The 14,064-nt window shown below is 48.0% G+C and overlaps 1 protein-coding gene across 1 annotated transcript in view; it reads left to right on the plus strand.

Annotated features, from left to right (window-relative positions):
• The first annotated feature begins 4,159 nt into the window (after positions 1-4,159).
• The window catches only part of APOB (apolipoprotein B), a 40,223-nt gene continuing 30,318 nt past the window's right edge, over positions 4,160-14,064 (plus strand). Inside the window, 9 exon segments of the mRNA NM_001375388.1 lie at positions 4,160-4,380; positions 4,734-4,772; positions 5,772-5,887; positions 7,254-7,399; positions 9,421-9,574; positions 10,420-10,575; positions 11,188-11,312; positions 11,990-12,075; positions 13,147-13,366. Coding sequence (NP_001362317.1) covers positions 4,311-4,380; positions 4,734-4,772; positions 5,772-5,887; positions 7,254-7,399; positions 9,421-9,574; positions 10,420-10,575; positions 11,188-11,312; positions 11,990-12,075; positions 13,147-13,366 — 1,112 coding nt within the window. The 5' untranslated portion in view covers positions 4,160-4,310.

Here is a 14,064-nt window from a genome sequence, read left to right on the forward strand (position 1 = left end):
TTTTAATGGGTCCCAGAGCTCCGTGATTACTCAGACTGATGGTTCACCAGATGGGACTTTGCATTCACAAACTGATAAGTCATAGCCACTAGCCAAGATTAATCTTTGTGACATCAGAGTATGTCTCTGCTAGAGTCACTGGTCTGCTTGCTGTAGGAAGGCCTCCATTCACTCAGAAAGGACAGTGATTTCAAATCCCCAGAAAAGTTAGGAATCATCAGAGAAAACTGGAAGCCCTCTCTCTGCTGTGCATGGCCCTCGAGAGTGTCCTTGTATATTTCTGTTCTCTTTCCTTAACCTGCTGTCCTGCTTTTCTTCTATTAGTCTCTGTCTCTATACCTGCTGTGGTTAGCTAGCTCAATAGGTACCCTCCAAAATATAGTTCCGCTCCAACACACACAGAGTGAGTGAGAGCACACCGTTGATTGAGTGTCTTAGCTGCTGGGCATCATGCTATCAGTGCAATTATATACATAATTTTTTCTCTTAATTCTCACAACAATGCCTATGTGGAAAGTTAATATTTTAAATCCTGTTTTAGGGATGGCTAAACAGAGCTTAGGAAAGTGAAGTCACTTACCCAAGGTCACCATCCCCACAGAAAACCCAGCCAGGACTCAATCCCAGGTTTTCTTGAGTCTTCTGCTCACACTGCTTTCCTTTCCATCAGCTGACCTCTCTGACCTGGGTTTTTCTCCGTTCAATGAATAGCTTCTCCTAGAAGATTTCCTGACTCCTGTCACCATTTGATGTCTATGAAAACAGGTCACTGGTCTTTGAAACTTTGAACGTGTTTAGGAGAGGGAAATGAAGAATGCCCTACTTAAAGGGAAAGAGATGAAGGGAGATATCTGTGGTTGCAAGTAATACTATATTTTAAAATAGCTTTTGACAAAAGATCCAGGTGGATTTAGTAATTTAAGAAAAGTTGGACTTCCCGTTGTGGTGCAGCAGAAACGAATCTGACTAGGAACCATGAGGTTGCAGGTTTGATCCCTGGCCTCACTCCGTGGGTTAAGGATTTGGTGTTGCCGTGAGCTGTGGTGTAGGTCACAGATGCTGCTCAGAGAATCCCACGTTGCTGTGGCTGTGGTGCAGGCCGGCAGCTGTAAATTCCAATTCAACCCCTAGCCTGAGAAACTCCATATGCCACAAGTGGGGCCCTGAAAAACAAAGCCAAAAAAAGAAAAAGAAAAAGAAAAGTCTACTCATTAATCCTTATAGGATTTCTGTGAATATACCCAAGTCAACTCAGCAAGCCAACACTGGCTCTGTGGTCCTTCTGTCCTTGACCTTGTCAGAGAATGAGTACTGCTGGCTAAAGCCCAGCACTGGGGTGACCTTCCAAAGGAAATCAGAGAAAGAAAGAGAAGCTGACACCAATGCTGCAAGTCTTAGGCTTTCTCCTTTAGAGATGGTGACAGTCAGTTCAGGGCATCTAAACATCCCACAAGTTTCCCCTGTGTCCCAATTAGCAGATTCTGTGGGTTTTTTTGTTTTGTTTTGTTTTGTTTTTTTCTTTTTAGGGCCGTACCTGTGGCATAAGGAAGTTCCCAGGCCATGGGTCGAATCAGAGCTATAGTTGCTAGCCTACAACCCAAGATCTGAGCCACGTCTGCACCTTACACCACAGCTCACAGCAACACTGATCTCTTAAGCCACTGAGCGAGTCCAGGGATCCAGCATGCATCCTTATGGATCCTAGTCGGGTTCATTACCACTGAGCCATGATGGGAACTCCAGCAGATTCATTTTTGATTCCCAAGGTGTAAAAAATGATGTTCTCTATATTTTTAAAAACACTGATTCAATATTTGCATATTTTCAATATTTTGTAATATTCATATATATTGCAAAATGATCACAATAAGTTAACATTGGACACCATACATAATTACCCAAAAAAAGTTTTTTTTCTTGTGATAAAGACTTTTAAGATCCATTCTCTTAGCAACTGGTGCATACGTCAAACAGCACTATTAGCGATATTCATCATGTTCTACATTATATCCCCAAGACTTATTTAATGTTCTCTACTGACATTGACTATAGTGGCTTCATTTGTCATCCAACAGAGAAATCCTGGACTTGGGCTTATGAATTGAAGTCAACCATCTCCTTTTGGTTTCTTTATACCTGAGTATTTTTACCCATTCTCCTTAAAGTGAATATATATGGGAGCAGAATTATTTCCTGCAATACTAACAGCAGTTCCTCCTGTGGAAAGACAGTCCACATAAAAGCGTTTAAATAAAATGTTCAGAGAAATGGGATTGGGGGGCAGTTACTTTTTCTAGACTTTTTGTAATTCGGTGGTGTAACTACAACCAGTCTTGGGTCTTGTAATATCCACTTTTTTTATAATATCCACAATATTTATTAATATCCACAATATTATTAACCATGGATGCAAAGCAACTAAGCACCAAAGGGATGACGGGAGTGTAACTGCCCCACAGGGCGCTCCTGGCTAACACACATGTACGGGGAGAAGTGTAGAAGCCAAAGTGCCAGAAAAAGGCAGACATCCTCCTGCATGTCTCTGCCGAGGGAAAGGGGGTCTTCATACACCATTACCATTTCAGAACATGATGCTTCTGGAACCCTGCGTAAGTCTTGGCACTAGAAATTTTTGTTTGTTTGTTTTATCTTTTTTAGGGCCGCACCCGTGGCATGTGGAGGTTCCCAAGCTATCGGTCGAATCGGAGCTGTAGCTGCCAGCCTACGCCACAACCACAGCAATTCGGGATCCAAGCCATGTCTACAACCTATGCCGCAGCTCACAGCAACGCCAGATCTTTAACCCATTGAGCAAGGCCAGGGATCCAACCTGTGTTCTCATGGATACTAGTCGGGTTTGTTACCCACGGAGCCACAAGAGAACTCCAGCACTAGAAGTGTTAAATGGCTTCGCAAGTTGTTTGTTACATCTTGATACATCTCATAAATCACAAATTGTAACCACAAAGGCTGACTTCGCCCTCAGGAGCTCAGATCCCCCTCAGTCCTTAGTCCCTCCTTGTGGCTCTGCTGCCCTGCTTCCTGTGCGCTCCTCTGGCAGTTACACCCACAGAGTAGCATGGCTTGCAGGCTGCCTTCATTGCTCACCAGCAGTTTCCCGTCTATGCATCTTGTCTCCCCAGCCAGACTGGAGCTGCCCTGCGTTCACGGCCAGTCTCAGCATCCGCCCATCCCATCTCAGCACCATCCCATCAATCACCCTGTATGATGGCTTCTGGGTCAATGAGACCCTGTTGCTGAAATGTTGGTACTGTGCCCGACTTCCTGCAGCAGGGCAGGGGAAGTGCCTTGGCAAGTTTCCTGTGGGCAAGGGACGGTACCTAGAAAAGAAGGGAGGATTCATGGAGAAGGTTCTGCATCCGCCCACTACTCTGCTTTTTCTCACGGGCCTCCTCCATCCCTGAAGAAACCCAGAGGCACTTCATGTAGGGAAAAGCCTTGTCTCCTCAATTTCCCAAGAAGAAATTGGGCCCCAGGATGGGGAAGCAGCTCTTCTCCAGAGGCCCCTCCTTACCCAGGCTGCTGAAAGATTCAGGTTCCTGGATTTTTGCTTTGAGAGTGGGCCCTCGGGTGGAGTGGGGACCAGTCCCTCACCAGCCTTCCCTCCCTCCCCTGTCTCTCTGCTCCCTCTGGATGGGCTGAATCCAGGACAGGTGACCCAGAGCCCCAGGTACTGCTCAAGGTCAGGGCCCCCATGCAAATTCAAGGTCCACCAAAATGACCAAAATGGAAGAGAAAAGGTAGATGCTGTTAAGGGCTGGCTCTCCAGTGGCTTCAAAGTCGGTTCAAGGAGCAGGGATCCGTTTGGTCCCTGTGCTTGGTCACCTCCTGGAGGCACCCCTGGGTGAGGACGGGCTTCTGGGGCGCTGAGCCGCCTGGCCCCTGGCTCCACCCACTGAGACCCCAGGAACAGGCCAGAGGCAAGGCCCCGCCGGCCCTGGCTGAGTCCGAGCTGAGCCCCCTCGCCAGCCCCTCCTCGAGACTCGAGACTCGGAGCTCGCCGGGCCTGGTGCGGAAAAGCAAACAGGCCCGGGACGCTGGCCTTTGGACCTTTTGCAATTCTCTGGGCGCTCTTTCGGCCCAGGTGCTGAGGCCTGGGCGGGCGGCCTCATATAAATAGAACACGGGTGCCGGCAGCACAGTTCCACCTCGGGTGAGGGTGCGGTGCGGGTGCTGCGCGGGGTGCTGCCTGTGGGTTCCTGTCCCTGCGGAGCCAGCAGCCAGCGAGCAGGAGGCCAGGCCCAGCCAGCCAGGCGGGAGGGAGCCGGAAGCCGCTGCGCAGGTCGGCCATGGGCCCTCCAAGGCCCGCGTCGCTGCTGCTGCTGCTGCTGCTGCTGGCCACCACCTGCGCCGGGGCCAGTGAGTGAGGCCACCGGGCCCCTGGGCGTGGGGCGGGGTGGGGGTGGGGGGCACGAATCAAAGCTGAGGGATGGGAGCCAGGGCAGGAGCAGTGGCTGGAGCAGCTCAGGCCTGGGTCAGAGGGAGGACAGCCACAGATCTGAGGACAGGGGCCCGGGACCAGCTGTGTGGCTCCTCCAGACTCAGAATGGGGGGATGGGGGGCCGGTGATAGGAAGGGCTGGGGATTAGGGTCTTCAAAACCTGCTTCCCTCCTAGAAGATAAAGGCCTCTGCAGTGGTCCTTCCTGTCAGAACCTAGGACCCCTCGGGAAGAAGGGGAAAACCCACAGCTGTCTTTCTCCTTTTGTTACAGGAGAAGAAGTGCCGGGAACTGTTGGCCAGAGCTGTCCAAGTAAGGCCCTTCTCCTCTGGGCAAGGAAGGGTGACCCCACCCCATCCCTCTGCACCTTAGGTCACTGAAATGCTGTGATGCTCTGATTGCGGAAAACTGCTCTGAGCCCCAAATGCTGGGGGTCTCAAATCTTTTTTATCCGCCTTTCTTACCTGTCCCAAAAGTTCAGCCTGGGGATAGGGTGGGGGAGGGACTATCATTCTGTTTGGTCCAGGGACACTTTAAAGAGACATCACTATCCTGTTTGTCAGGGGCTAATCATTAATCTGCAGCACAGGAGGATGAGGAAATGCTGACTTTAACCTTTGTGCAGAAATCCAGACCCCCACCCTTCTGTATTTACCTGACCCCTGGAGGTCAAAGGAGCTGGCCTTGCTTTGGTACCCTGTGTTCTGAGAGAGGGAGGCTGGCCTCTGATGGGGCAGCACTGCCATCTTGTGGTCATCTAGCATCGCTGCATCTGGGCTCTTTGTCTAGATGTTTTTCTCAAATTGTTCAGAAAATTACTCTCAAGCACAGTGGAAACCTCCAGAAATTCCTTCCCCACATCTTTGGTGGTTTCTTAGGCCAGCCTGATACCCCTAATGCTAAATGAAGTCTGCCTCAAGTATTTGATAGAATAAAAAAAGAACCAAAGAATCATGGTATTTTCAAGCTGAAAAGGCAATGAGAGATATTTGCTTTATGCCATCAATGCTTAATTTTCCAGGGCATCTTTCCTATAGATTTTCTGAACCTCATTCCTTGACCTCCCTTCCTTATACTTCCGATGATATATTCAAGAAATGCCAGCCAATTTAAACACCAGCCTCGGCCAAACCATAACGCAGAGGTTAAATCTATAAAGGAACATTAAGTATAAGGCAAAGTCAGCTAAAAATAATTTGAGTTTAATTACCATTTTTGATTATCGATGCCACTACCCCTCTCTACCCAGGACTGACTATCCTTGGGCAAGTTATTTCTGCCAGCTAGCTGACTTATATCTCCTCCCTGTAGGGGATGCAACGCGATTCAAGCACCTCCGGAAATATGTATACAGCTATGAGGCTGAGAGCTCCAGTGGGGTCCCTGGGACCGCGGATTCAAGAAGCTCCACCAAGATCAACTGCAAGGTATGAGGGGAGATGGAGGGTCACTGCAGGACCCTGGAGCCCGGCACTGAGCAAACCCCATGCCAGTGCTTCGTGTAATCTCAAAGCCCTGGGGCTGGTCCTCAGTTTGCTGGTCAGCCGCTGTGCTGTGAAGGTGTCTGGCATAGAAATTTTTACCCACCAGATTTATTTTCTGTTAGTTTCCAAGAAGTAATCAGGGTATACAGTCTAGAATATCAGGATCTCAAGCCACCAGATTTAACATATTGAGAACTGTTGAGTAGAGGAGCCAGGGGAGGTAAGCATCTCAGGACAGCATTCTGGAGTGTGGTGTTTATAACCTAAGTCGCATCGTGTCTGCTACTAAAAAACAAATGGAAAAAAAAAAAGAAAACTATAAACATGCAGTTTGTTCTCAAATAAAACTTCCCTTATTGTTCCATGTTCCTGTGGAACCGATCTCAGGGCCACTGTTGGGGTTTGTGTGGGAAAGAGAAGTCAGGATGGGTCACCCTCTTCTTTCTAGGGCCCCAGCATCTGTGCTGTCAAATAAGGTAGGCACTGGCCACATGTGACTGTTTAAATTGAATAAAAGTGGAAGTTCAGTTTCTTATCACCCTAGCCATGTATCAAGTGCCCCACAGCCGCCCATACCTAGTGGCTCCATATTGGATGGAGCAGATAAGGAAAATTTCCATCACTGCAGAAAGTTCTTTGAACAGTATTAGATAACAACAAAGCATCTGTTTAAACTCCAGCCAAATGGGAAGCTCTGAATAGGCCCTAATAGATGCAAAAGGTTTTGGATGTTTTATTTGTCTGTTCACATTAAGGAAACATTTGTTGTTGAAACCAGTGATAGCCCTCCCTCCTTCTTCCTGGTTTCCTTTCTCACCCTCATTCCTAGGCTGCATTTCTTCTAAGCAGTTGTACCTTAAAGTGAGTACATTTAGGAGTTCTTATTGGGGTTAAGAGAGTTAAGAACCCGACTGGTATCCATGAGGACGTGGGCTCGATCCCTGGCCTCACTCAGTCGGTTAAGGATCTGGTGTTGCCACGAGCTGTGGTGTAGGTTGAAATGCAGTTTGGATCCCATGTTGCTGTGGCTGTGGTGTAGGCCAGCAGCTGCAGCTCCATTTTGACCCCTAGCCTGGAAATTTCCATATGCTGCAGGTGCAGCCCTGAAAAGAAAAATAAATAAATAAATAAATAAATAAATAAAGTGAGTACATTTAGAACCAGTAGAACGATATCCTGCTTTACATGCGTCAGGGAAAACTTCAGAAACTTGGCACCCTAGAACATGGAAAAGGCCAGAAAGCCCAGGCTGTGGGGGATCTTGTGTTTCGATGGAGACTCTTACTGTGCTGTTACCCTCGCTTCTCAGGTCGAGCTGGAAGTCCCCCAACTCTGCAGCTTCATCCTGAAGACCAGCCACTGCTCCCTGAAAGAAGTGTATGGCTTCAACCCTGAGGGGAAGGCCTTGCTGAAGAAGGCCAAGAACTCTGAGGAGTTTGCTGCCGCTATGTCCAAGTAAGATGTGGGCCTGTGCATTTCAATTTCTGAGCTAAGGGCATCACCGAACATGTTGTGCATGAGTGAGTGTGTGTGTGAGAGAGAGTGTGTGTCCATGTACATGTGTGTTTATGCTAGGCGTGCATGTATTTGTATTCTCTGTTCACCATAAACCAAGAGAACAGCTCAGTTTTCACAATGAAAAAGAGGACGGCAGTATTTACCCTCCCCAGTGAAGTTCCTCTAATTATCATTTAAATGTGGTTCTCCAAGATCTCAGGCTTTAAAACTCCTTGAGCTAATAAAGCTGAGATAGTTTGTTTAAACAAGTGAATTCATATTCAAAGAGTGAAATGGAGACAGTGCTTTGTGATCTTCAGACAGAGTCTGCAGGACTTGTTTCTGAAGCCAAACAGGGCAGTGCAGGGTCTTCTCAGCAGAGGGCGCCAGTTTCCAGGAGTCCAGGGAGAGCCAAGGCCTGAGCCCCTCTCCCTTCAGGGCTGGCCTTCTGCCAGTGTGCACTGACCAGACCATTGCTGTTGCTGACAGCTGGCATCTCCGCTGACCATCAGTGTTCATGCTATACTGGTGGTTAGATGTTTTTAAATGTCACCCTTGCCTCATCTCCACATCCCAGTCTGCAGTGTCCTAAGTGTGTACAAATACTGGCAGTCATTGATTTGTTCATTTGGTAACATCAGAAACTCCCTCCCTGCATCTTCCAATTTGTTAAACATTAGATTCGGAAGCCAGAATTGGCCTTGATGCTTCTGTCTCTAGCAAATACATCTTATTTTATGCAAGACTTAGATGTATCTAAGGAAGTGGGGTGCAGGGGCTGAAGGGGTAATCAATCCTTTCCCGCCTCCAAACAAAAGGGACTCCTGCTTTTGACCACTTCAGGGCTTTCGTGTGAGCCTGCATCACAGCGTCTGGAATTTTCTGAGAGGATGGTGGACTGTGGGAGACACGTCTAGTCCCCTTTTCTTTCTTCTGACTTATCTAGAGCAGTTGCTGCCAAGCCCTGTGAAGCCCCCTAAGGAAAGTCCCCAAAGGAAGGTCCCTAAGATCAAAGTTGACCCAGGCTTGAGACATAGTCTGAGATCATATTTAAAAAGTGAATGAATGTCCAACAAACGTATGGAAAGAAAGCTCAGGCTCGTTAGTGGTCAGAAAATGCAATTAATGTAATAAGATATTTATCACCTTATACCCATGAGACTACAGAAACTCAAAACAGCTGGACCACTTATTTCTGGCAAACCTGTGAGGAGAAGTGTCCACTCATGCATTGCTGGTGAAAATGAGCGCCCTTAGTCAATATCGACTATAATTAAAACTACTTGGAGCCTTTGACCCTACAATTTCAAACTCTGGGACTCTAGCCTATGAAAAGAAAAGTAGTAATGTGTGAAGATCCATGCATAAGAATGTTTAGTTTTGTTTGTGTGGCCAAAAAAAAGAAAATTAAAAATCCAGGAAGAGAGACAGTGAATGTCCTCTATTGGTGAAAATCTGAATAAAGAATGTATAACCACAGAATGGCATGTTATATAGCTTTTTTTTTTTTAAGAATCTGTTAGAGCTCTAGAAGGATTTTCACAGAGTGTAATTAAATGAGAAAAGCAAGATGAAGAAAAGTGTGCATCATACAATGCCATTTGGATAAAACAGGCAATGACCAAACCTTTTTATGTAGATGCTTTCACTCCCACACTTGTGTACAGGATTGCCTGAGTGCGGAGAGGCAAATGGGATGCCCAGTGGGTTATTCCGTGGGGAGTGTGGCTGCAGAGACTGATGTGGGTAGGAGACAAGGGGTGGGTGAGCCAAGCAAAAAAGGAAAAGAAATGAAAGAAAACCAAAAGCATACACACGTATGCTTTTTTGAAAATATATGTGTATGTGCAGTTATTTATGAAGAAAAGATGTTGAAAGAAAAACAATTGTTAAAAGGAGGCTGCAAAGCCACCCAGCTTATATCCAGCAGGCTCACGGTGAAGAAAGAACACTCGGTAACCAAACTCTGTCCGGGACAGGTACGAGCTCAGGCTGGCTGTTCCAGAAGGGAAGCAAGTCTTACTTTATCCAGAGAAAGAGGAGCCTAAACACATCCTGAACATCAAGAGGGGCATCATTTCTGCCCTCCTGCTTCCCCCGGAGACAGAAGAGACTAAGCAAGTGTTGTACCTGGTGAGAATTTAGAAGCTGATAATCGGGGCCCTTTGAACTCATTTTCACACGGCGGAGCCAGGCCCCACTTATACGTAAAGTGGATCACTGACCTCACTGCATGGCTGGTGACCTGGGAGGCCCTATGCTGGTGTGAAGCCCCGGCACCCAAGGCTCCTTGTCCTCTGCTCACTGAGGGTCATCCCGCACAGCCTGAGCAGGCCAGGCCTAATTTTAAAGCAATTTTCTGGGAGTCCTGACCACCCTACCCCTTTGTTTGATTTTGTTCTGTGTCCACAAGGTGTAGCACAGTAAAGCCTGTGTGTGTTTTAAACACAGGAAATAATTGAATGTATTTGCCAGCCTCTCTTAAGAATTTCAGGTTTTGATCTGAGAGAGAATTCAGTTGGCTTCAGTCCCAGGAACACACTTGAGCCCCTACTATGCCCCGAGCTCAGTCCTGCACTACACTCACAAACACACTGCTGCCTCCTGCAGAGGCCTCTCCTCAGGCAGTTCTCACGACCTGGGGCAAGAACCAAGGCCCATAGAGAGGGTGGGTTGGAATAAGAGCCATGAATGAGTGAGAGCGAAAGTGCTCTGAGAGGACAGAATATAAAACCATCGTTGCCTGGGTCTTAGGAGGGCAGGCAGGGCGCCTCAGAACCAGAGCCACCCTGACATGGTTTTCTTACTCCAGCTCCAGCTGCCCAGGAACCAGCAATGCCCACACTCTGTCCAAGAGGATGAAACCTTGTCCCAAATCCACGTGGGCCCTGCCTTTCCTCCCAGGCTCCTTTCCAGCCCCAGCCCCTAAAGACGCTTCCTCATGCTGAATACACCTGTTGGATCTCTTGCTCTCCTAGGACACCGTGTATGGAAACTGCTCCAGTGACCTCACCATTAAAAAAGGGAGAGAACATGTGGCAACAGAAATATCCATTGAAAGAAACCTGGAGAAGTGTGATCGCTTCCAGCCCATCAGCACGGGTGTTAGCCCGCTTGCTTTGATCAGAGGCATGGTAAGGTTCACATCAGCGTTGCTATTCACCCTGGCAGCGTCTTCTTTAGTATTAAAATTTCAGAATGTTGGCACTAAGGGATCTCAGAGAAAAACCTCTAGGTAAAGAAAACCTAAAGAGCAGTAGCTGGTGTGAAATGTTCCTGTGAGGTGGGATGGATGGGTGTGTGTAGGATACCAGGTTCTATATACTTTGTGCAAGATTAGAGGCCTACTGGGTGGAATAAGCAGAGGCCACAGCTTGATTCAGCTTTGGGTCTGCCAAGCTGTTGCATCCCCTTGTCTAAATGTCAAGTACCAGGAGTTCTCGTTGTAGCTCAGCGGGTTAAGAACCTAACTAGTATCCATGAGTATTGCTCAGTGGATTAAGGATTGATCCAGTGTTGCAGCAAGCAGCAGCAAAGCTCACAAATGCATCCTGGATCCCAAGTTGCTGTGGCTATGGCATAGGTATTGCAGCCATGGATCTGATTCGACCCCTAGCCTGGGAAATTCTATATGCTGCATCGTATTCCAACCCACCTTCTTACCTGAAGACAAATACCTATGACAGAAGACTCCAGTTCCAGCCCCAGGGACTCACCAAAATGCTTTCCCCTGATGTCACTTGCAGACCCGCCCCTTGTCCACACTGATTGGCAGCAGCCAGTCCTGCCAGTACACCCTGGACCCTAAGAGGAAGCATGTGTCAGAAGCCATCTGCAAGGAGCAGCACCTCTTCCTGCCTTTCTCCTACAAGTAGGTCACCTGCTGCTCCTCCAACTCATTATCGATGGAGTTGCTATGAGCTGACTGCTTCTTAGGTGCCCTGTCCCAGGCTAGGCTGAGCCCAGGAGGGGAATGGGGAGAGGTATGAAGCAGACCCCATCCCTGTCCCCCTTCCCAAGCTAACAGGCAATTGGTAGGAAAGTCTTAGGTATGCAAAACAATTTGAAACCACCAAAACATATGAGATCCAGACTTTAAGGGCTATAGATCAGGAAAAACCAGGGATCATTACAGGTTGCCCTGGTTAGAAAGGCTTTACAGAAAATTTAGGATTGTACTAGAGACTTGTGTATCATTTTGAACACTTATCAGTCAACAAATGTTTATTGAGTAACTACTGTATTGTTGGCACTGTGCTGTGGGAGACGCAAAGGAATTTTGAAGCACAGCATTGGTCCATTCCCTCTAGGCATTCTAGAATCACGGGGCAGGGGGTGAAAGGTGCCTAGGACCTTCTGATGGAAGAACATATTGCATGAACAGAAGGAGGCCGTGCTGTTCACTAGAGGGGTCAAGGGTATTTAACTATGGTTGGATGGTGAGCAGGATTTGGGTAGAAGTGGAGATCAAGGGAACATTCAACATGGAAAGAACAGAATGTTCTGGGGAGCTGGCCATCCTTGACATTGGGCCTCTTTTGTTACCAGGAATAAGTATGGGATGATGGCACAGGTTACACAGACTTTGAAACTTGAAGAAACACCTAAGATTAACAGTCGCTTCTTTAATGAAGGTAAGACTTCACATGCACATGGTTCTCAGAGCTGGGTATTCTGCCCTTAGTGTACCAACCGTGGCTTAGCTCCTTGCTGGGCCCTATGAAATGTCTGCTGACTAATGAGGTTGTGGTTTTCTGGCTTTGGGCCAATCTACAGAGAAAGTGTTTGGATTTCAGAAAGTCAAGTGGCCATGGGATAAAGGAAAGGGAGGCATTTCCTAAGGCTACTTGAGTTTTTGTAAGTAGGAAACTGGCCTCCTAGGTCTGCCTTTCTTTGATACACAACCAGGGCTGGATAAGGTGGGGCAAGTGGGAGAGGGTCTGAGAGGAACTACGGAAAGTGGCTGGTCCGACCCTAACCCTGCATTTGTCCTGTATTTGAATGTTGTGTGCCTTACCTCCTTGCTCTTAGCACCCCGGGATGTCAGCTTTAGCAACATGAGCTTTTGTACCCATTCTACGGAGGGGAAAGGACACACAGAGCCTTGACAATGTGTCAAAGTCACAGACTATTAGAGGTGGTACAGAATGGACCTCCAGGTCTAATCTAAGCTGGGACTCCTTCCAATGCAGCCTGTTTTCATGCTGCCTCACCCCCTCCCTGGTGGAGGTGAGAGCGAGGTGAAGAAAAGGACACAAAAGGGCCTTCCACTCCCCCACAAACTGCCCTCAGCCCCACTGGAAGAAAGGATGGGTGAGCACTGCAGAGTCTAGCCGCAGCTATTGCTAGATCAGCAGCACCTCCTCACCAGTTCTTTTAGGCAAAAAGGTATTTTGATACCACATTCAAACAAGCCTGGATTCAGTTCCAGCTCTGCCTCTTCTGCCCACAAAGGTCTTGGGCCAGGTTAGTGGCTCACCTCTGGGTCTTAGTTACTTTGTCTTCACCTTGAGGAACAGTACTACCCGCGGGGAGAGTGTGGTGAGTCAGTGAAAACACTGGTCAGACCCCAACACAGAGCCCAACATAGAAGGACTGTCATTTTCCCCTTTGCTGGTCCGCCCCGCCCTCCAGTTTCCAGTAGCCACGATGAGGCTGAGATACAGAGGTAAGCCAGAGTCTCTCTGACGCACCCCTGCTTCCAGGTGCTGAGGCCGTGGGTCTTGCCTTTGAAAGCACCAAGTCCACGTCACCTCCAAAGCAGGCCGAGGCCATCGTGAAGACCCTCCAGGAGCTGCAGAAGCTGCATGTCTCCGAGCAGAATGCCCAGAGAGCCAACCTCTTCCACAGACTGGTGACTGAGCTGAGAGGCCTCAGCAGTGAGGCAGTCGCAACCCTCCTGCCAAAGCTGATGGAGGTGTCCAGGTATTTCTTTAAGGGTCACAGCTCCATCTTTCAGGAGTGATAAACATGTGGTCGCTGGCTGAGACCTTGGCCAAACATAATCACATGGATGATTGATTTCAACGCAGTTAATCAATTAGTCAGTTCATGTTTGCTGAATAGAGAACTATCAGCTAAGGTGTCTAGAGTTCCATGGGCAACACACATATACAGATGTTGCCTCCAAGGCAATGTATATTTGTGCGTTAAAATGGGAGGAAATATTTTCACCTTTTGATGAGTGTCTTCTCACTCCTAGAATGGGTACCCTGAGACATTTGAGAGAAAAAGAAGCCTGTGCCTTCTGGAAGTCTATAGGCTAGAGGAGAGAGAACTCAGACAAACAAACTAATGCTGTGATTTCTCTTTACTTCAGTGCACTGGCTCTTAGTGCTGTGAAGGTCAGGGAAGGGACCGGGGACCGAATGAGAGTTTGCCTGGCACGTTCTGTGTTCAGACCAAAGGAGAACAGTCCTCTTTGGTGTTGAGTCCAGGGGGTCTTTCTTCAGCCTTTGCTCCACGGTGCTTCTCATGCAGGTCGTGCTTGCAGGGAAGGCACGGTTCCATGGATCTGAGTTAGATTTTGGAAGATGGTTGGATTTGGATAGTGAATACAGGGAATAAGGGTGCTCCTGACAGAGGGCACACTCTCGCCAAGGACATTTTAGCTGCCTGGGAGG

This window comes from Sus scrofa, chromosome 3 (genome assembly GCF_054392235.1).
Source record: "Sus scrofa isolate SSC_HxYL_T2T_F1_AM1 chromosome 3, Sscrofa_HxYL_maternal_Yorkshire_Landrace_v2.0, whole genome shotgun sequence".
NCBI lineage: Eukaryota > Metazoa > Chordata > Mammalia > Artiodactyla > Suidae > Sus > Sus scrofa.